Source organism: Hylobates moloch, unplaced genomic scaffold (genome assembly GCF_009828535.3).
Source record: "Hylobates moloch isolate HMO894 unplaced genomic scaffold, HMol_V3 SCAFFOLD_1, whole genome shotgun sequence".
Classification (NCBI taxonomy): domain Eukaryota; kingdom Metazoa; phylum Chordata; class Mammalia; order Primates; family Hylobatidae; genus Hylobates; species Hylobates moloch.
Window position 1 is genome coordinate 210,726,192 of NW_026652276.1, and position 21,421 is coordinate 210,747,612.

A 21,421-nucleotide genomic window follows, 5' to 3' on the forward strand; every position below is an offset into this window, starting at 1 on the left:
TTTTTTTTTTTTTTTTTTTTTTAATTTCTTGAGACCAGTTTCACTCTGTCGCCCAGGCTGGAGTGCAGTGACACTATCTCAGCACACTGCAACCTCTGCCTCCTGGGCTCAAGTGATTCTCCCACCTCAGCCTCCTGAGTAGCTGGAACTAAAGGTATACACCACCATGCCCAGGTAATTTTTGTATTTCTTTTTAGAGATGGGGTTTCTCCATATTGCTCAGGCTGGTCTCAAACCCCTTGTCTCCAGTGATGTGCCTGCTTCGGCCTCCCCAAAGTGCTGGGATTACAGCATGAGCTACTGTGCCCGGCCTCACATCAAGTTCTATGACAGCACAAGCTTGCTGGTTTTGTACCTGACCATTCTACCAACATTCCGCAAACCATTCAGCAGTCCCTCCAGAATCCTGTTCTCAACCATTTCTCTTACTTTCCCAGCTTTGGTACCATCAAATTGCAAACCAGACACAATGCATACAGCCTGCTCCTAGTAGAGGGTCCTCCTCACTGAAAATACGTAGATATAGATCGGTAGCATTTCACAAATTGGTTTCTAAACTTGTTACCTGTACCTTATAACACAGTTTTCTATTTTTTAAGAAGTATAAATGATGACAGGGTTCCTAGGCTGCTCTTAAAGTTATTTGCAAAAGATTCTAAAATATTCTATAGTTCTATCTGAAATTAGGATACAATTCTGTTAATAGTAGCCAATAATCATTTAAATGTAAGATAAAATGACAACATCTTAATTTTATCTGGAATGCTAGTGTTTAAGTAAAGTAGATATGATATGAAGGAGAATATAATAGATCCAGAAGAGAACTTCTGGATGTTGCAAGATCTTTAGTGGCTATAAGCCCTGAATTTAATGTTTTTTATATATATAATTTTTTTTTTTTTTTTTTGAGACAGAGTCTCGCTCTGTTGCCCAGGCTAGAGTGCAGTGGCGTGATCTTGGCTCACTGCAGGCTACGCCTCCTGGGTTCACGCCATTCTCCTGCCTCAGCCTCCCGAGTAGCTGGGACTACAGGTGCCCGCCACCACGGGCCCAGCTAATTTTTTGTATTTTTGGTAGAGACAGGGTTTTACCGTGTTAGCCAGGATGGTCTCAATCTCCTGACGTCGTGATCCACCCGCCACAGCCTCCCACAGCGTTGGGATTACAGGCATGAGCTACCACGCCTGGCCCTGTATCTTTTATTAGAAGACTTTTATATTTTTTTTCCTTGGCTTAGGCTTATCAAAAGTATCCCCATTATGATTATTAGCTCTAAAGAGGGGCATTTTTCAGTTCATATGAAGAGAAAAATGGAACAAGGGAAGGAGGAAGTGGAAGAGTCAGGCAGAAAAGAAAAAGGTGAGAAGTACTTGAGGTAACCACTCAAGAGAAGAGAAAAAGGGGGAAGAAAGAAGTGAAGAAAGTTGTGTGTAAAGACAGTATCTGAGATGGACTAAACTCTAAACTCTAAGCAGAAAACAAAGGAAGGAAAACAGTGTGTGCACTTACACACACACATAATTAAAATTTAAAGGAAAAAAGAAGGGAGGCTGCTGGGAAACACGTGGGTTAGGCAGGTCCTAAGCAACCTACCGGGGGAATTCTGGCCAAGCCTGATGGCTTTCTAGAGCAAAAGACAGCAAAGTGTAGACTCAGACAATGATGCAGACAGGAGAGTTAAAAGACATACGTTTGCAATATGTTTAAAAATGTTTACTTTTATAATAAAAGCAAACATTGTAGACTATTTGGAAATTATAGAAAAGTATGTTTTTAGTCTCCTTTAACTGAACAGCTATGGATAACATCAATAGTTTGGCATTCAAATGTGAAATGTATGGGAAAAATTAGTTGTACTATATAAAAAACATTTTCCTGTATGTCCCTTCAAAGAGGTGTTAAAACATGAGTAATGGGTAAAACATTTTATCCACTAAGATGTAACATCACTTAGCTACTTTATCACCGACTGGGTCATTTAGGTTGCTTCTGACTTTAAAGTACTATAACACTAAAATTTACGTATTCTTTTGACAGTGCACATTTCTAAATATTTCTTTAGATATTTTTTAACTTTTTAAATAAAATTATTCAAAGGATATAAAATATTTACCAAGCAATACATAGTGGTAGACTGGCTATATCATAATACCTTTGCCAACACTGTTTTATCTCCCAGTTTGACAAATCATATACTGTACTTTCGTTTTAATCTGCATTCTTTTGGATTAAGACATAAAACCATTTTGTATCCTCTGCTTATTTTTTTTATTAAAAATTACTCTATATTACCCTCTTCTATGAGATCATTCATCTTTATTTCACCCACACTGTAACTGCAAGTCTGTTTGGTGAAGGCTTTCACTTAACAGCTGAGTACAAGTATCAAAGGCTAAAAACTGTGAACCTCGAGAAGTGTGAGCTATGGCAGTCTCTGCAGCAATTTCTTTACATAAAACAAAATCTTCATGAACCGGGGATTACTTGGGGTTCTGAATGAGTATCTCTAAAGTACTCATGCACACCTCAACAACTCTGAAGCTTTTGTGAAGACAATCTTTCTTGTAGAAACTTATTTCTTCCTTACGCTCTCTCTTCTAAATTGAGGTGCTGACTCACACCTCTCCTAAAAAACAATGGAACCATGCCATTAAAGTACATGTAGTATTTTATTTACATTCCTCTTCTCCTAACCAGTAAAGATCTTCTACAGCCTTTGTCATGTCCAGCAGGATGCCAGGTACCCCGAGTTTTAATACACTGGTCATATCAAACATGCAGAATCTGTTTAATTCTAGTATCTCATTTTCTAGCAGAGGAAACAATGTTTCAGCTGAGTATCTCTCTTATGGTCAAGGAGAACCAGGGCCAGAACTTCTCTGCCCTGATAACCAGTCCACTGACCAATCACACTCTCCTAACTCCTACACAGTAACACCCAGCAGTATTGCTAAGCACTCTAGGAACTAATGTTTCTGAATGAAAAATATAAAAGTCTGAATTTTCAAGTAAATCAGAAAAAGATTCAAATATGATTCATTTCAAAGCAGTCTCTCTGGAAAATTACGCAAATATTCAGCGATGTTATAGTTGATTAAAGGAGTTTTATAATTACTCTTTCAAAGTGCCTAGAGGGCCAGTTTTATACCCCAATTGATATTACTTGTTTTTCCATTCATCTTATTCTTTGGGCTTAAATGACTGTTAGCCATTTCAAAAATTCATATCCAGCTTCAAAGCACCAAGATTTGCCATCATTTATGATACTGAAACAGAAGTAAAGTTCCAAAAAAACAGCTCAAAGTGTTTGAAACAATAGTGGCATCGTAAGAGTAAGTTCATAACCTCCCAAAGTGTCCACTTATATTCCTTTTCTTTCCAAAAAGTAGCTATGCCACTATTTAGAATACCCACTCATTTATAGATGCCAATTGTTTTAAAGGGACATCTCATGCAATCATGTAACTACTGACAGCCCTCTAAAACTGTATTTGGAGAGTGTTCCAAAGATGAGCATATCACATTATACTGAATACATATATTTAAATATTCAGAGAGAAATGTCTTAAAGAGCATATTCCAGAATGTAAATAATGATACACTTAAAGGGATAAGATTATGAGACATTTTGATTTTTCTTTACTTTGGCTTACAGATTTTCTTACATTACTCTAATGGACATGGGTCATTTATACAATTAAAATATACATCCATACACAAACACACAAAATAGAACAAAGTACATAGACACTGCAAAATTCCAAGATCCAAGCATTAAAGATGTTTGATCTAAATTTGCAGAGATGATTGTTTAAAAGCTCAAAATTTGGCTCAGGAAGAACAGTACACTTACCCAGATACAACAGGGGCAAGATTTAAAAAGAATGTTGAGATTGGGTTTATCTTACCTCCTCGACCCTCTGTATAATTTTACAACTATCTACGCAACTCAAAAAGGAATCTTTGCCTTTTCTAAGTGAGCCACAACCTTTCTGAATGCTTAAAGCACATCTCAACAGTAATTACACTGTTGACGACCTGAAAATGGGTCACCCTGCACAACTGATTGAAACTCTCTTATGCAACCTTCCTCTAGAGGAAACAAGAAGAGATTGTACAAATATTTCAGCTAAATCTACTTCCCTAAGAGAAGATGACACACATTTGTAGGCATTATCAAGTCCTGAAAGCACACAGGCAAAAGAAACAATTATGAAGAAGTTAAATTAGCTTAGTCATTTGTCCCAACCAAATTTCATATTGCATCATTAATTTAAGAAAGCGTGGAGGCTTTTTGTGTCATTAGTTAATAAATAAGCAATGCCTAAAGTTTAGACATTATTACCTAGAAAGTTATGATGAGATAATCGTATTACCTAGAAAAATACATTAAGGTCTGAGAAATAACATTTCTACAGGATATGAAATTGCATTTCTATAAGTTCACTCTTAGTTTCAACAAACTCTATTGTTTCCTTTCTGGCTAGGAATGTGGGGTTAACAAAACTAGACTTAGCATGCCAGTTTTTAGCCTTTAGGTAAATAGGTATTTATGAAATGTATCTGAATGAACTTGCATGGACTTCTATAAAGGCTTTAAAGTCATATCACTAACCAACCTAAGTTTTAAATGGCTGAGTAGACAGAAACACCCTAAAGTTAGAAGATGAATAAACTGGGGACAGGGAACCACAACACAACAGAAAAGCCCTCTCAAAAGGAGAGGGTGTACAGGCGTATACGTTTCTACACCAATATAGGTGCTAAGTCAGATGTGCTCGGGGACTGTCTCAAAGGCTCAACACTTCACAGCTCCAGTCCCACTTTACCATTCACAACACTGAAACTTAGAGGCCCCTATAGCAAGAAAAGAAATTTCTGATTCAATTGGTTAGGAGTGGGGGTGTAGTGGGGAGTGGTCTAGACTCCAGGAGATCAGGCATTACTTCTTAAGACAGCCCACAGCAGCCAGGCGCAGTGGCTCACGCCTATCCATCACTTTGGGAGGCCGAGGCGGGCGGATCACGAGGTCAGGAGATCGAGACCATCCTGGCTAACACGGTGAAACCCCGTCTCCACTAAAAATACAAAAAATTAGCCGGGTGTGGTGGCAGGCACCTATAGTCCCAGCTACTCAGGAGGCTGAGGCAGGAGAATGGCGTGAACCCAGGAGGCGGAGCTTGCAGTGAGCTGAGACTGTGCCACTGCACTCCAGCCTGGGCGACAGGGCGAGACTCCGTCTCAAAAAAAAAAAAAAAAAAAAAAAAAAAGCCCACAGCAGTAGCAAAATGTTTGAACTCTGGCAATTCTGAACATGAGGCTTAGTCTGACTGTCAGAGAACGCTCAATATATTACAATTTTATTGTTCTTACTTAAAATTGTTCAATATTTTAAAGACATGTATAAAGTGAAGCAAAAGAAAAAAAAGTTGGCTTAAATTAACTAAATTACTACCATTCTACAGTCTCCAAATATTTAAAGGTGTCCACCTTCAATCAGATAGATCTGTCACTGAGTGCCTTAATGGGGGTGACAGGTAAATAACATCACCCATTAAGGTAAAGGGAGATGAAGGTGAGGAGAAAGTACCTCTTTGTACAACCCCACTGAGGTTTCTATTCTTTCTTTTGCTGTTTAGGAGGCTAAAAAGACTGGAGGTGGGAAGACTGCAAAGGGTCATTTAATTGTAAGGTACCCAGAGTTGGAGTGAACAAAAAAGCAAAGTAGGATCTAGGGAGGATTTCTGAAAATGATAGGATTAAAACACGTGCTATGTAACATTCATTCTTGCAATCTGGCATTCAAAATTAGACTTAAGATATGTTTATTATTTTCCTGCTAACAGCTTAAAGAACAGTGGGGCCTTAAAGCTGGTTTAATCTGACATTGAAAGACAAAAATCTAAAGTAATAGTCATTATAATTATGTAAAGGGTATATTTAAATGTCTTCTAACACACTACAGAAGTTCCCCCCGAAAGTCACTGAATTAACCAAAGCCAAAAAAGGAAAAATTCAATTAGGTAGCCATTTCTGGCATTAATTATCTCCCCTGAAATGCAGGATTTTTCCCCCTTAGATTTCAAAACTCTCTAAGGAGAAAAACCAAGTAGTCACATACCTATAGATGGAGATTTGAAAGGGTATTTATCAGGTAGGTCCACTCTAACTTTCCATACTCCGCCTTCATATGGTGCTGAAATAAAAGTAAAAACGTTCATCAGAACTGCATCTCCAAATTAGAAAATAAATCTGAGTGTAAATTAAACATTATCCCCTAATCTTCTGAAAACCTTCCAAATTAATTCCTTCAAGAGTCAGGGACCTATTACAATCAATACGTGCACCATGTTCAGATTAAGATACTTTTCTTGGAAAGATCTAGAGTTAAAAATTAAGCAGATTCATTCTGCAATTTACTTGATTCTTCAAAAGTACTAAACATTATTCAATTATTTGGTAAGTAATAGCCATGTTACTTTCCCTTCTATCTCAATAAACCCCATATTCATCCCCCATCCAAGGCCAAAAAGAAAACAACAAAAAACATTTCCCGGAAACCATCCACAACAAAACCCAGAATTTACAACTCATGTCTAGTACTGTCACAGAGAGATAAAGAGAAAACTACAGTCAGCCCTCTATATCTGCAGGTTCCACACCCCTAGATTCAACCAACCACAGATCAAAAATATTAGAGAAAAAAAATCCAAACAATAATAAATAACAATACAATTAAAAATAACACACAAAAAAAATACAAAAAAGGACAAGTGCGGTGGGGCTCACGCCTCTAATCCCAGCACTTTGGGAGGCCGAGGCAGGTGGATCACTTGAGGTCAGGAGTTCAAGACCAGCCTGGCCAACATGGTGAAATCCTGTCTCTACTAAAATACAGAAATGAGCTGGGCGTGGTGGCAGGCACCTGTAGTCCCAGCTACGTCGAAGGCTGAGGCAGGAGAATTGCTTGAACCCAGGAAGTGGAGGTTGCAGTGAGCCACGATCGTGCCACTGCACTCCAGCCTGGGTGACTGAGTGAGACTCCATCACTAAATCAATCAATCAATAAAATACAGTATAACAACTATTTACATAACATTTGCATTGTGTTAGGTATTACAAGTAATCTAGACGTGATTTAAAGGACATGGGAGGATGTGTGTAGGTTACATGCAAATTCTATGTCATCTTATATAGGGACTTGAGCATCTGTGGATTTTGGTATGAGGTGGTCCTGGAACCAAACCCCTGCAGGTATCAAGGGACGACTGTATATAAAGTAATTGTGATAAGAGAAAGATTTCCTCACTGGTTCTGGAGTCCAACTAAACTTGCTTTTCAGAAACTACGGATGCTACCATCTGTCTTTGATATTCTATTAAGAAACAGAGTAAAAGACTGTAATAGAAGAACACATACCAACACATGTACTTACTTCCTTGTGGTCCATAAAACTTCACTACAAATTCATTGAGTCCTCCCAGGATCGTAACCTCATGTTTACTCTCAATGCTAAGGTGGATGGTAAAGGAAATTACACAGGCTTTACAGTACCTGGCAGAATTACCAATAACACCCCCGGGATATGCCACTTAAAGTGCCACTTAAAGTTACCAAAATTTGGCATGACATTGATAAAATATACATAATAATTCTGGTAGTTTAGGAGGCAATATATACTCTTGTGAGAAGAATATGCATGAACTTTGGATTCAGAGACTGCCGTTCAAATCCCAGGAATGCCATTTACTAAGTTTTTGAGCCTAGGCAAAATAATGTCAATTTACTCCCTGAGTCTTTGTTTTCTCTTTGCAAATTGGGAAAACAGCATTTCATAGGATTTCTGTGAGGATTAGACAGGTTAAACATGTAAAATGTGTAAGACTGCATTTTGCCTATATACATAAAAAACTGGCCAGACGCAGCGGCTCACGCCTGTAATCCCAACACTTTGGGAGGCTGAGGCAGGTAGATCACCTGAGGTCAGGAGTTCGAGACCAGCCTGGCCAATATGGTGAAACCCCATCTCTACTAAAAAATACAAAAATTACCCAGGCGTGGTGGTGCATGCCTGTAGTCCCAGCTACTCAGGAGGCTGAGGCAGAAGAACTGCTTGAACTTGGGAGGTGGAGGTTGCAGTGAGCCAAGATCGCATTACTGCACTCCAGCCTGGGTGATAGGGTGAGACTCAGTCTCAAAAATAAAATAAAAAATATACGTGAAAAATAGGCGCTTAATTTTAGCTTTTCTCTCCCTTTCTACCCTCTCCTCCTCAATCTATCCCTAATGAGCCTGTCATATAAACGCAGTATTCCCTTTAGTCAAATTCAAGTGTTCAGCAAAATACAAATTCCCCTAAACTGGAAATGCTGTGCTCCTAAAACAAGGGATTTACTAAGGAGAGTTCCCACAATTGTCTCCTTGGCTTATGGAATAATCAACACAGTTAATGATACAACCTTGCCACAGTTAATGATACAACCTTGCCACAGTTAATGATACAACCTTGCCAAATGCAAAAGACCAACAAAACAAAACAAAAATTTTTTCAGATCTCATCCATAGCATTTGTTTTCACTGCCCCCCCCAAACTCCACCTTCTTCAGACTTGCATCAAGGTTTGGTATGCTCCAGGGCTCTAATCACAGAGGGGTAACATAGCTGTGCTCCCTTCCTCTAAAACTTACCTACCCCTGAGATTCTTGCCCCTTTAAGGTGCTAAGATTCAATTCTAGAAACCAAATTAATTCATATTAGAAAAGAGGACTACTGGTTTAAAATCTGTTCTATGTATCTGCTTTGCGGTAAAATCCAAAAATGATTCTCTCAGTAGGAATTTTAGGTGACAGAGGCTTTGGGAAGCTCTCAAATCCCACTGTAACATTAAAAAGGAAAACATGATAGACCGGTCTCATATTTCTCCATCAGCAGTGCAAATTATATACTGTTAATACAAAACAGAAACACTTAAAAAGTTTTATAATCTCATAGAGAATAAATACTTTTAAAGATCTGAAATTAAATATTTGGCACTCCAAGCCCGTGTCCAATGAGACACAGAACTGACTGCAAGAGGCCAGGTGTAATTTTGGTAAAGTCCTTGCTCAAGAGCCCTGAATAGTATCCACAAGAGGTATTTAAATAAGATAGTTCAGTCTAGGCTAATTTGATCTAATTCTTTTCTAAACGATAACTACCTACCTTAGAAACATGCACACTAAAAGGATTCAATGCTGTCCACATAGGAAAATTGGCTTTATTTCTCGCTTGGTCAAATGACACATGCATGCCTACTCTGACCAGTCACCCTCTGACATCCTGCAAAATATTCCAAAGTTAATGTTAATGTAATAAGTAAAAGTATAACACGTTTAAAATGTTTTAAAACTTTTTTAAAAAAAGCATCCTTGTGTCAGGTAAAAAAGGCAAATCCAGTTAAAATAAAATTAAATATCAACAATACAGCCCTTAAAGAAAACAGACATGGAAAACACTTCTATAGTGTAAAAGACAAAGGATAAACTAGGAAGACAAAAATGAGGATTTTAAAAATAAGTTATTACAAAGCCGTGAGAAAAAAATACAAATACCCCAACAAAGAAAAGGCCAGAACATCCAAGTCAAGAAAACTGAAATGGGTAAAACTGAAGTATAAAAAAGTCTAATTCATTAAAGAAGTTTAAAGATATTTCTTCACTATAAACAATGAAAACAACGAAAGAGCTGGATAAAATCTAGCGTTCAGTGGAGTACAAATTAGTACTTCTGAGGACAAATCCAGCACTATATTCCAAAACTTAAAATGAATTTACTCTTATATGAAGTTATTTTTTTAAAAAACAGTCAGACACTGATGGTGGGAGTGTGATATGGTTTCACCCACTTTGAAAAACCGTTGGCAGTACTAAACCTGCACATATGCATATCCTATGCCTGTCAGCGCTACTCCCGGAGATACGCCCAATACATATGGATAGTTACATTCACCGAAACCCATGTTTAAGAATGTTCACAGGACTATTTGTAACATCCAAAAATTAGAGACAATCCAAATGTTCATCAATGGCAAAAAGAATAAGCTGTAGTATAGTCACCCAAAAGAAAATTAACGAAGCATTAAAAAAGAAAAATAGGCTGGGCACAGTGGCTGACACCTGTAATCCCAGCACTTTGGGGAGCCAGGGCAGGCGGATCACTTGAGATCAGGAGTTTGAGACCAGCCTGGCCAACACAGTGAAACCCTATCTCTACTAAAAACACAAAAATTAGCTAGGCATGGTGGCGGGTGCCTGTAGTCCCAGCTATTCAGGAGGCTGAAGCAGGAGAATCGCTTGAATCCGGAAGGCATAAGTTGCAGTGAGCTGAGACTGCACCACTGTACTCTACCCTGGGCAACAGAGTGAGACCCCATCTCAAAAAATATAACTTAAAAAAAAAAAAAGACTGAATTGATATACATAATGGATGGGTTTTACAGATTTCATCAATGAACTACAAAAATAATTTCTCTACAAAAATTAGCCAGGTGTGGTGGCGCGCGCCTATAACCCCAACAACTTGGGAGGCTGAAGCAGGAGAATCACTTGAACCCAGGAGGCAGAGGTTGCAGTGAGCCAAAATTGCACCACTGCAGTCCAGCCTGGGTGACAGAGTGTGACTCTGTCTCAAAAAACTAAATAAAAAAATAATAAAAATTTCTGTATTCTGGCCAGGCGTGGTGGCTCACATCTGTAATCCCAGCACTTTGGGGGGCTGAGGCGGGTGGATCACAAGGTCAGGAAATCGAGACCATCCTGACTAACATGGTGAAACCCCGTTTCTACTAAAAATACAAAAAATTAGCTGGGCGTGGTGTCGGGTGCCTGTAGTCCCAGCTACTTGGGAGGCTGAGGCAGGAGAATGGCGTGAACTTGGGAGGTGGAGCTTGCAGTGAGCCAAGAATGCGCCAATGCACTCCAGCCTGGGCGACAGAGCAAGACTCCGTCTCAAAAAAAAAAAAAATTCTGTATTTTTTGTATATATGTTATGCTTTAATAAAAAGTTTACAAAAGTAAGTGTTTCTGATAAATCTGCATATGTTTCCTGGAATATTTGAAGTTTAAAAATGGAAACAGTCTAAACATTGATCAATAAGAAACTGGTTCAATGAATTACTTTTTTTTTTTTTGAGATAGGGTCTCACTCTGTCATTCAGGCTACAGTGCAGTAGCATGATCATGGCTCACTGCAGTCTCTACCTCCCAGTGATCCTCCCACCTCTACCTCCCCCTAGCTGGGCCTACAGCAGGCACCACGACACCCAGCTAATTTTTTTAGTTTTTGTAGAGACAGGGTTTCTCTCCTTGCCCATGCTGGTCTTGAACTCTTGGGCTCAAGTGATCCTCCCACCTCGGCTTCCCAGAGTGCTGGGATTATAGGCGTGAGCCACCATGTCTAGCCAGGTGAAATGACTTATAAGCCATTTATACAATAGGTGGCTGGCTGCACTGGCTCATGCCCATAATCCCAGCACTTCGGAAGGCCTAAGGCAGGAAGATTGTTTGAGCCTAGGAGTTTGAGGCTGCAGTGAGCTATGATTGTGCCACTCCACTCCAGCCTGAGAGACAGAGAACTTCTCTTTAAAAAAAAAAAAAAAAAAAAAAAAGGCAAAAAACACAAACACAAACCATATGCAGTAGGCTACTAATAGTGTCTACTAGCGTCCTCTTTCCAACCAGAGCTCCACTAATGTATGTGTCTGTTCAACTTGGGTATCCAGAAGAAGTCAACTGAATTTAGTTGTACAAAGATATTCCAGCCCTTAAAACTGACAAGGATAATGAAAGAACAGAGTAGTGCAGAAGATTAAATGAGTTTAACAAAAGAAGTCTTAAACTAATTTTATAACATAAAAATCCACAGATGCAGCATTCTCCATCGATCAAAACTAATTTGCTATGAATGACACTGATCTACAGCAATTACTTTTAATCATTTAAAATTATGAGTTGTCCTCGTGGATGTTGCTTCTGGGAAAACTGAAGATACCTTTTCTATCCTTTACCTGGATGTGATAAAACGAGGTTCCTTCCATTTTGCGATTTGTTTGGAATTCGGTCCATACTTACATGTATTTTATAAAGAAGATCCTCCAAGCCTTCTCTTTCCCATGATCCCCAGTATAGCCCACATGCCAGATACAATGGGATTGTCTTTAATTATGTATCACATCATAAATTAAAGAGTTCTCATAGTCTACCTCATATGAAGACCCAAAAGGAAACTGAACTAAACCTTTAAAACTTTTACCAAACTGGTAAAATGAGAAGCTGTGCTAACTTTATGCTGCCTTGGAATGGTACAGGCACTAAATGAGATAGAAAAAAGAATTTAGGTTTAGTCTAAAGAAAAATACTGCATTAAAAATAAGCCATTCCATCACCACTGAATGAATGACTTGCCAAAAAGTATATAATAATTACTTCACTGCTGTTACCATGTGTATTTATGGGAGAGACCATGAGTTTCTTTCTCCTCTCTGCTGCAAAGTCAAGGGCAAGGAAGGCAATAAGAAGGCAGGTTAAAATGACAAAAATAATGATCTATTTCTGGATGTGCTGGTCAGGCTGGGAGACTGGTGGGACTCACTAGAATATTCCTCATTACTTTCTCTGTTTCACGGCTTAAAAATATAAAATATCCTTCAGACACTGTTCTGGTAAAAACTCATTAAATAAACCCATAAATCACATTTTATACTCACCTTTTTTGATCTTATTCACCAATACTGCTTTATACCCACTTAGCATTTCACTATTAAGGGGTATTGCCATTTTGTGTAGAATAATGATTAACATTCCCAAGAACCCAAGTCCATTTCACTTTTTAAAGTGCCAGCCACCCACCACATTATTTTCCCTGAATGCCATTATGATTACACAATCTAATATTTAAAGGCAAATGCCAAACTGTCAAGAGATAAATGACATTCTTGGCAAAATGTGTCTATCAGAGTTTTATAAGTGATTTTTATACAGTTCTGAAATTTTCCAGAAAGGAAGCCAAAGGCGAAGTCTGGGCCTTAAGGATTGACAATAACAGGTCAAGGACCAAGGATTCAGGGACCATTGAGTCCTAAATTTACTGATAACGAGTTCATAAAATAAAAGGGTGCCCTCCCTGAGCTGAGTGGAAGGGAACGAGGTCCTGGCATAAAGAATGTGCTTCTGTGCAGAGGGCAGAAGCAAGTCGTGTGGATTTCTGTGTTGAGACCCACCTGTTTCCTACTCTCCTGGAGATGAGTCACACTAGGAAAGCTGAAGAAACTTGGTAACTTTCACTACCTGGTTTGGTTTTTTTTGTTGTTGTTAAAAAAAATATATGTCTGTTAATCCATTAATATGTAGGTATCACAAAAATAGTGCTTTGGGGGGGATATGTTTACAAGGAATCCTTCTCTTTTAGAGACATAAATGGAAATATTTACTAATAAAAATGTTCCTAGGATTTGCTAGTAAATAACCCAGTGTGGGTAGAAGAGGTATAGAAGAAACAGTAGAGGGCCGGCAACATTAATGATTGAATCCCATGTTAATGATCGAGTCCCAGTGGCACATGGTGATTTGTTACACTGTTCTCGCTATTTTTGTTTTACGTTTAAGTTTTCCATAATATAGTAAAAGTTCTTTAAAAACCTAATAACACAGTTATCATCAAAAGTTTAGCTTTGTAAAGGCATAAAGCTTAGCTGCTAGAGCTAAGAACAAGAACTAGAACTAGAATTTAGCAACTAGAGCTCTCTAGAACTTTTTTTCTTTTTTTGAGATGGAGTCTTGCTCTGTCACCCACGCTGGAGTGCAGTGGCACGATCTCAGCTCACCACAACCTCGGCCTCCCAGGTTGAAGCAATTCTTCTGCCTCAGTCTCCCGAGTAGCTGGGATTATAGGTGCGCACCACCACGCCCGGCTAATTTTTGTATTTTTAGTAGAGACGGGGTTTCACCATGTTGGTCAGGCTGGTCTTGAACTCCTGACCTTGTGATCCACCTGCCTCAGCCTCCCAAAGCGTTGGGATTACAGGTGTGAGCCACCACGCCCAGCCAAAGGTGATACTATTAATGAGGCCCGTGCCCGGCCTCTCTTGAACATTTATAAAACAATCTAAGTTTTCCTGAGGTACAACAGTTTGAAGAAGACAAAAAATAGCAAGTGATCCAGTATTTAAGAAAGCAAAGACTGGCTGGGCGAGGTGGCTCACGCCTGTAATCCCAGCACTTTGGGAGGCCGAAGCGGGTGGATCACCTGAGGTCGGGAGTTTGAGATCAGCCTGACCAGGATGGAGAAACCCTGTCTCTACTAAAAATATGAAATTAGCCAGGCACCGTGGCACATGCCTGTAATCCCAGCTACTCGGGAGGCGGAGGTTACGGTGAGCCGAGATCACACCATTGCACTCCAGCCTGGGCAACAAGAGTGAAACTCCGTCTAAAACAAAACAAAACAAAACAACAACAACAAAAAACAAAAACAAAGACTTTACATTGAAAGAGAAGCATACTCTGCTAACAGTCTGAAGGAAACAAGTTCAAGTGGTTTCATAAGGATGTCTACGAAAAATTCAATCACACGGAAGAAAGACAAGCATGTGTCTGTATATCCATGACAAACAGCCTCTGGGCAACATCCTAACCAGATACGCTCTTAAACTACAAGGAAAAATGGTCATGTCCAATAGAAAGGCTCCTGATTGAAGTAAGAAGATGAAAAAAATTTTTAAGCGTTTTTAATGTTCTTCAAATGAAGAGGGGGAAGGCTTTTATTCAAAAGAGAAATTGAATGGCAGAAATAAAAGCTATTCAGAAAATGAGCATATCTTGGGAAAGGTTTGCTAAGAGAAAAAAAGAAAAGTGGCATTGAGAAAAGACAATGGGAAGTGGGCTTCTACCAGTGATGAAATTCATATGTGTAAAATTTAGGGACCATTGCAGTGGCTCACTCCTGTTATCCTAGCACTTTAGGAGGCTGAGGTGGGAGGACTGTTTGAGCCCAGGAGTTTGAGACCAGCCTGGGCAACATAGCAAGACCCCGTCTTTTTTTTTTTTTTTTTTTGAGACGGAGTCTCATTCTGTCGCCCAGGCTGGAGTGCAGTGGCCCGATCTCAGCTCACTGCAACCTCCGCCTCCCAGGTTCAAGCCATTCTCCTGCCTCAGCCTCCCGAGTAGCTGGGATTACAGGCGCCTGGCACCACACCTGGCTACTTTTTGTATTTTCAGTAGAGACAGAGTTCACCATATTGGCCAGGCTGGTCTTGAACTCCTGACCTCAAGTGATCCGTTCGCCTCAGCCTCCCAAAGTGCTAGGGTTATAGGCATGAGCCACTACGCCCGGCCACAAAAACTACTCTTACACAGAGACTGCCTTCCAGAAGTTTGAAGTCTAGCAAGGGAAAATGAGATCTGTTTATTAAGAAGTACAGAAAGAGTCTGCATAAAGTACTACTATAGCTTAGAGTAGGAGAGATTTCTTCCAGCCCGGAGGGAGGGATAGGGATGGTCTGCTATGGAAGACAAGGACTTACAAAATGTCCTAAACAGAGTGTGATTTGGACACGTCGAGGTGGGAGAAGGAATTTAATGCAAAGATTTAGTATAGAACTGATTCAGGAAACTGAGAACAATACATTTTTATTTTGATGAATGGACCCCAGGGAATACTAGAAAGTAGGCCAAGACCACATTACGGAGGGCTCCGAAGTGTGGATTTTATCTGGCAAACAGGGAAATAGTATTCCATGCACAGTGCATCTACCTGTGCTTTACAAAATAACCCAACTGTGGTGCGTAGGACTGGCTGAAGGTGGGAATAAGCAGAGTTTACAAAGATAACCCAATTGTGGTGTGTAGGACTGGCTGAAGGTGTGAATAAAGCAAAAGAGCAGAAAAGAAATATTCAAGCCCTCAACTAAGATAACAGCCACAGGAATCATGGGACATTAAACAGAGCCCTCACAGGCCTTCACAGCTGAACAGACCTGGCAGAGCCAGTAGAAAGCTCCAACGTTGCTACAATGTCTAATTTTCACAAGAAACCAAAAAATCGGATCTCAAAATCAATCTTCTAATTTCTAATTCAAGCTCTAAATTTCTAAGTGTAAACAAAGCATATGTGCTCCAATGTCTCCCTCTCAGTGAGGCCTTCTGGGATATCCTATTTACAACCACTTACTCCTAACATTCCCACCATGCAATATACTATGTATTTTACTATTATCTCCTACTGCAGTGCAAGCTCCGTAAGAGCAGGAATTGTTTATTTTGTTCACATAAGAGTACCTAGCAAATAGTAGACTATAAATGAACATGAGGCCGGGTGTAGTGGTTCACACCTATTTAATCCCAACGCTTTGGGAAGCAAGGGCAGAAAGATTGCTTGAGGCCAGGAGTCTGAGACCAGCCTGGGCAACATAACAAAACCCAGTCTCTACAAAAAATTTTTAAACATTAGCCAGGCATGGTGGTACGTGCTTATAGTCCTAGCTAATCGGGAGGCTGACGGGAGGACCATATGAGCCCAGGAGTTAAGTTAGAGACCAGCGTGGGCAACATAGTGAGACCCCCATCTCTACAAAAAACACCAAAAAATTAGCTGGGCAGGGTGGTACGAGCCTGTAGTCCCAGCTACTTTGGAGGCTGAAGCAAGAGGATTGCTAGAGCCCAGGAGTTTGAGGCTGTAGTAAGCTATGATGACACTACTGAACTCCAGCCTGGGTGACAAACATAGACTCTGTGGCTTAAAAATAAATAAATTTAAAAATAAGATGAACACATGAATGAAGTTGCCAGTCTGAGACCTTAATTTTAGCCTCTCAGACAGGTGAAGTGATACCATATATATATATATATATATATTTTTTTTTTTTTTTAAGATGGAGTTTTGCTCTTGTTGCTCAGGCTAGAATGCAATGGTGTGGTCTCGGCTCACTACAACCTCCGCCTCCCAGGTTCAAGCGATTCTCCTGCCTCAGTCTCCCAAGTAGCTGGGATTACAGGTGCCTGCCACCATGCACGGCTAATTTTTGTATTTTTAGATTTTTGTAAAATCTGTTGGCCAGGCTGGGATTGAACTCCTGACCTCAGATGATCCGCCCGCCTCAGCCTCCGAAAATACTGGGATTATAGGCGTGAGCCACTGCGACCAGCCAACGGTGATACTATTAATGGCAAAGTGAAACACAGGACAGCAGGAATCAGTTTTGTAATGAAAGATACTATTAATGAGTTTACTTTTGAAAACACTAAATTTGAGGTTATCAGTGGATAAACCAAAGTGGCAATATATTATAAACAGCTAGAAAACTCATGACTTAAAGAAGTCAACTTATAGGCTGGGCGTGGTGGCTCACACCTGTAATCCCAGCACTTTGGGAGGCCAAGGCGAGTAGATCACAAGGTCAGGAGTTTGAGACCAGCCTGGCCAAAATGGAGAAACCCCGTCTCTACTAAAAATACAAAAAAAAATTAGCTGGGCGTGGTGGCGGGCGCTTGTAATCCCAGCTACTCGGGAGGCTGAGGCAGGAGAATGGCTTGAACCCAGGAGGTGGAGGTTGCAGTGAGCCGAGATTGTACCACTGCCCTTCAGCCTGGGTGACAGAGCAAGACTCTCTCTCAAAAAAAAAAAAATAATCAACTTATAAATCAATTAAATCTGAGCCTTTTTTTTTTTTTTTTTTTTTTTTTTGAGACAGAGTTTCACTCTTGTTGCCCAGGCTGGAGTGCAATGGTGCCATCTTGGCTCACCACAACCTCTGCCTCCCCACAACCTCTGCCTCCCCAGTTCAAGAGAGTCTTCTGCCTCAACCTCCTCAATAGCTGGGATTACAGGCATGCACCATCACACCTGGCTAAATCTGAGCCTGTTTCTTAATCTCTAAACAAAGAGGGAGGGGATGCAGGGAAGGGACATTACCTCACTCACAGAATTGTGGAAAATTAAATGAAATACTGTATATCCAAAGGTACCGGGCCCAGCAGCTGACACAACAGGAACTTAATTCTTTTAATGTAAAAATAAATAGGCCGGGCATGGTAGCTCACGCCTATAATCCCAGCACTTTGGGAGGCCAAGGCAGGCGGATCACAAGGTCAGGAGTTCAAGACCAGCCTGGCCAACATGGTGAAACCCCAACTCTAGTAAAAATGCAAACATTAGCTGGGCATGGTGACACGTGCCTGTAATCCCAGCTACTCGGGAGGCTGACACAGGAGAACTGCTTGAACAGGGAGGCAGAGGTTGCAGTGAGCCGAGATCATGCCATTGCACTCCAGCCTGGGCTACAGAGCGAGACTGTCTCAAAAAAAAAAAAAAAAAAAACTTTACCTAAATGAATTGCCACAAAACTAAAATTCAAAGTTTATATAATGTAGTTTGTGTGTGTGTTTTTAGTTTTTTTCCTATATTCTTAATCAGAATACTAAAAAAACATGCTACACCATTTTTTTTTTTTTTTTTTTTTTTTGAGACGGAGTCTTGCTTTGTTGCCCAGACTGGAGCGCAGGGGTGAGATCTGGGCTCACTGCAAGCTCCGCCTCCTGGGTTCACGCCATCCTCCTGCCTCAGCCTCCCAAGCAGCTGGGACTACAGGCGCCCGCCACCACACCCAGCTAATTTTTTGTATTTTTGGTAGAGACGGGGTTTCACCATAGCCAAGATGGTCTCAATCTCCTGACTTCGTGATCCGCCCGCCTCGGCCTCCCAAAATGCTGGGATCACAGGCGTCAGCCACCACATCAGGCCTCACCCTTTCTTTTTTTTTGAGATGGAGTCTCGCTCCCATCGCACAGGCTGGTGTGCGGTGGCGGGATCTTGGCTCACTGCAACCTCCACCTCCTGGATTCAAGAGATTCTCCTTCCTCAGCCTCCTGAGTAGCTGGGATTACAGGTGTACACCATCACGCCCGGCTAATTTTTGTATTTTTAATAGAGACAGGGTTTCACCATATTGTCCAGGCTGGTCTCAAACTCTTGACCTCAGGTGATCCACCCACCTTGGCCTCCCAAAGTGCTGGGGTTACAGGTATGAGCCACTGCGTCCAGCCAACTACACCCTTTCTTGATGCTGGGTCATCATTATGAATAATAGTTGCTATACTGTACTACAAAATACAAGGATACCCTTAGGAACAAATAAGGAATATACTTATTTTTTTGCTGTAGAAAATTTCCCATACTGTTATGCTAAAGTCCTTGCATTGAGAGGTTCTTTTCCTAGTTTCTCTTTATTCTTAACCTTTAGCTATGTTTGGGAGATGACACTGGGCTACTATCCTTTAAAATGTATCTATAGTAGGCTAGAAAAATCAGATAACCAAAGTTCACGAGATTACTTTATGTTTTAAAAAAAAGGGTAAATATATCCTAAGAAAGACACTCTCCAATCAATAAAATATGTAAGTTTTAGCAGGTTTACAACTAAATTAGTTGGCTAAAGCTGTCAAACAGCTTCTGAATAAGGGAAGTATCACTTATTTAAAAATAGCCATTTCAAAATAAATATGTATTGCCCAGAAGCAAAAAAAATTTGGCAACTTACTATAGTACCCTGAATACTTAAAGACCCATTATCTTAGGAGTAAAGGGTAACATATAGTTTTAAAATTTTACAGAGTCAACCAGTACAAGTAAGGTTAAATCGCAAGCATGTTCACTACCACCTAGCAGACTAAATCAGCCTAGCCTTAGGAGAGAAAATTGTTCTTCTCTAGTGTTATGCTTCGTTTAGAGTTTCTATGTCACAAACCAAACATAGGCAAAAACCAAGTAAACGTTATTTAAATAGGAAAATCATCACTATAACTTGGCTTTTCCCTGAATGTATTATTCTACCAGACTTCCAAATAATAAAGTAAAAAATTTTCAAAGAGGCCGGGCGCGGTGGCTCACGCCTGTAATCCCAGCACTTTGGGAGGCCGAAGCGGGCGGATCACGAGGTCAGGAGATCAAGACCATCCTGGCTAACACGGTGAAACCCTGGCTCTACTAAAAATACAAAAAATTAGCCGGGCGAGGTGGCGGGCGCCTATAGTCCCAGCTACGCGGGAGGCTAAGGCAGGAGAATGGCGTGAACCCCGGGGGGCGGAGCCTGCAGTGAGCCGAGATCGCGCCACTGCACTCCAGCCTGGGTGAAAAAGCGAGACTCCGTCTCAAAAAAAAAAAAAAAAAAAAAAAATTTTTCAAAGAAAAATTAAGACTCATAGAAACATGTTAAGACAGGTTTATCAGAAAGGTAAGAAATCTAAGTATCACACTCCCACCCAAAACAAAATATTTTTAAAAGCAGATTTACAAAGTCAGATAGTCAAAGTCAGAAATGATCCAATTGCAGAAACAGTTTCAGAGAGAGAAAAGTGAAGGGAAATAGGGAAAAATAATGATACCATCTTGAGAGCAAGGAAATATAGTCAAAACAAAAATAAGATTTTGAGAGAAGTTCCAACTTCAGTTACGCACTTTAAAATGTTTAGAAGCTAGAAGGCTCTCGATGAAATATCAATAGCTTCTTAATAAACAAACTTGACTGCTTTGCTGTTTTATGGCAATAGTGCGTATTTGCTTACTTGCAACTGAAAATTACAAATTTACATAGTGTACAAATGCATGTATATAAATTAGCAGTATATTAGCTAAATAGTATATTACTCTCTTAACCCTTAAAGGGTTAATCAAAAGCCTACTTTTGGGCTGGGCACGGTAGTTCACACCTGTACTCCCAGCACTTTGGGAGGCCTAGGCAGGCGGATCACCTGAGGTCAAGAGTTCAAGACCAGCCTAACATGGGGAAACCCTGTCTCTATTAAAAATACAAAAATTAGCAGGGCATGGAGGTACACACCTATAATCCCAGCTACTCAGGAGGCTGAGGCAGGAGAACTGCTTGAGCCTGGGAGGCAGAGGTTGTGGTGAGCTGAGATCGTGCCACTGCACTCCAGTCTGGGAACAGAGACTCTGTCTCAAAAAAATAAAATAAAATAATAAATAAATGGGACCAGGTGCGGTGGCTCACGCCTGTAATTCCAACATTTTAGGAGGTCAAAGCAGGCAGATCTTTTGAGCTTAGAAATCTGAGACCACGGGCGCCTGTAGTCCCAGCTACTCGGAGAGGCTGAGGCAGGAGAATGGCGTGAACCCGGGAGGTGGAGCTTGCAGTGAGCCGAGATCGTGCCACTGCACTCCAGCCTGGGTGACAGAGCGAGACTCCATCTCAAAAAAAAAAAAACAAAAACAAACAAACAAACAAAAACAAACAAACAAAAAAGAAATCTGAGACCAGCTTGGGCAATATGGTGAAATGCCATCTCTACAAAAAATTAAAAAATTAGCTGGGCATGGTGGCATGCGCCTGTAGTCCCAGCTACTCAGGAGGATCGCTTGAGCCCAGGAGGTCGAG

General features: G+C 40.4%; 1 protein-coding gene across 3 annotated transcripts in view; it reads right to left on the reverse strand.

Moving 5' to 3' along the window:
- UBE2H (ubiquitin conjugating enzyme E2 H) overlaps positions 1–21,421 on the reverse strand; it is a 122,042-nt gene that overhangs the window by 41,808 nt on the left and 58,813 nt on the right. Inside the window, exons 2-3 of one of the 3 annotated variants that reach the window (XM_032761725.2) lie at positions 7,436–7,512; positions 6,122–6,196 (exon numbers count right to left, since the gene is read on the reverse strand). In XM_032761725.2, the coding sequence (XP_032617616.1) occupies positions 6,122–6,196; positions 7,436–7,512 (152 nt within the window). Of the gene's footprint in view, positions 1–6,121; positions 6,197–7,435; positions 7,513–9,201; positions 9,319–21,421 lie in introns of all 3 variants that reach the window. The other 2 variants (XM_058426671.1, XM_032761727.2) reach the window with 2 other exon arrangements.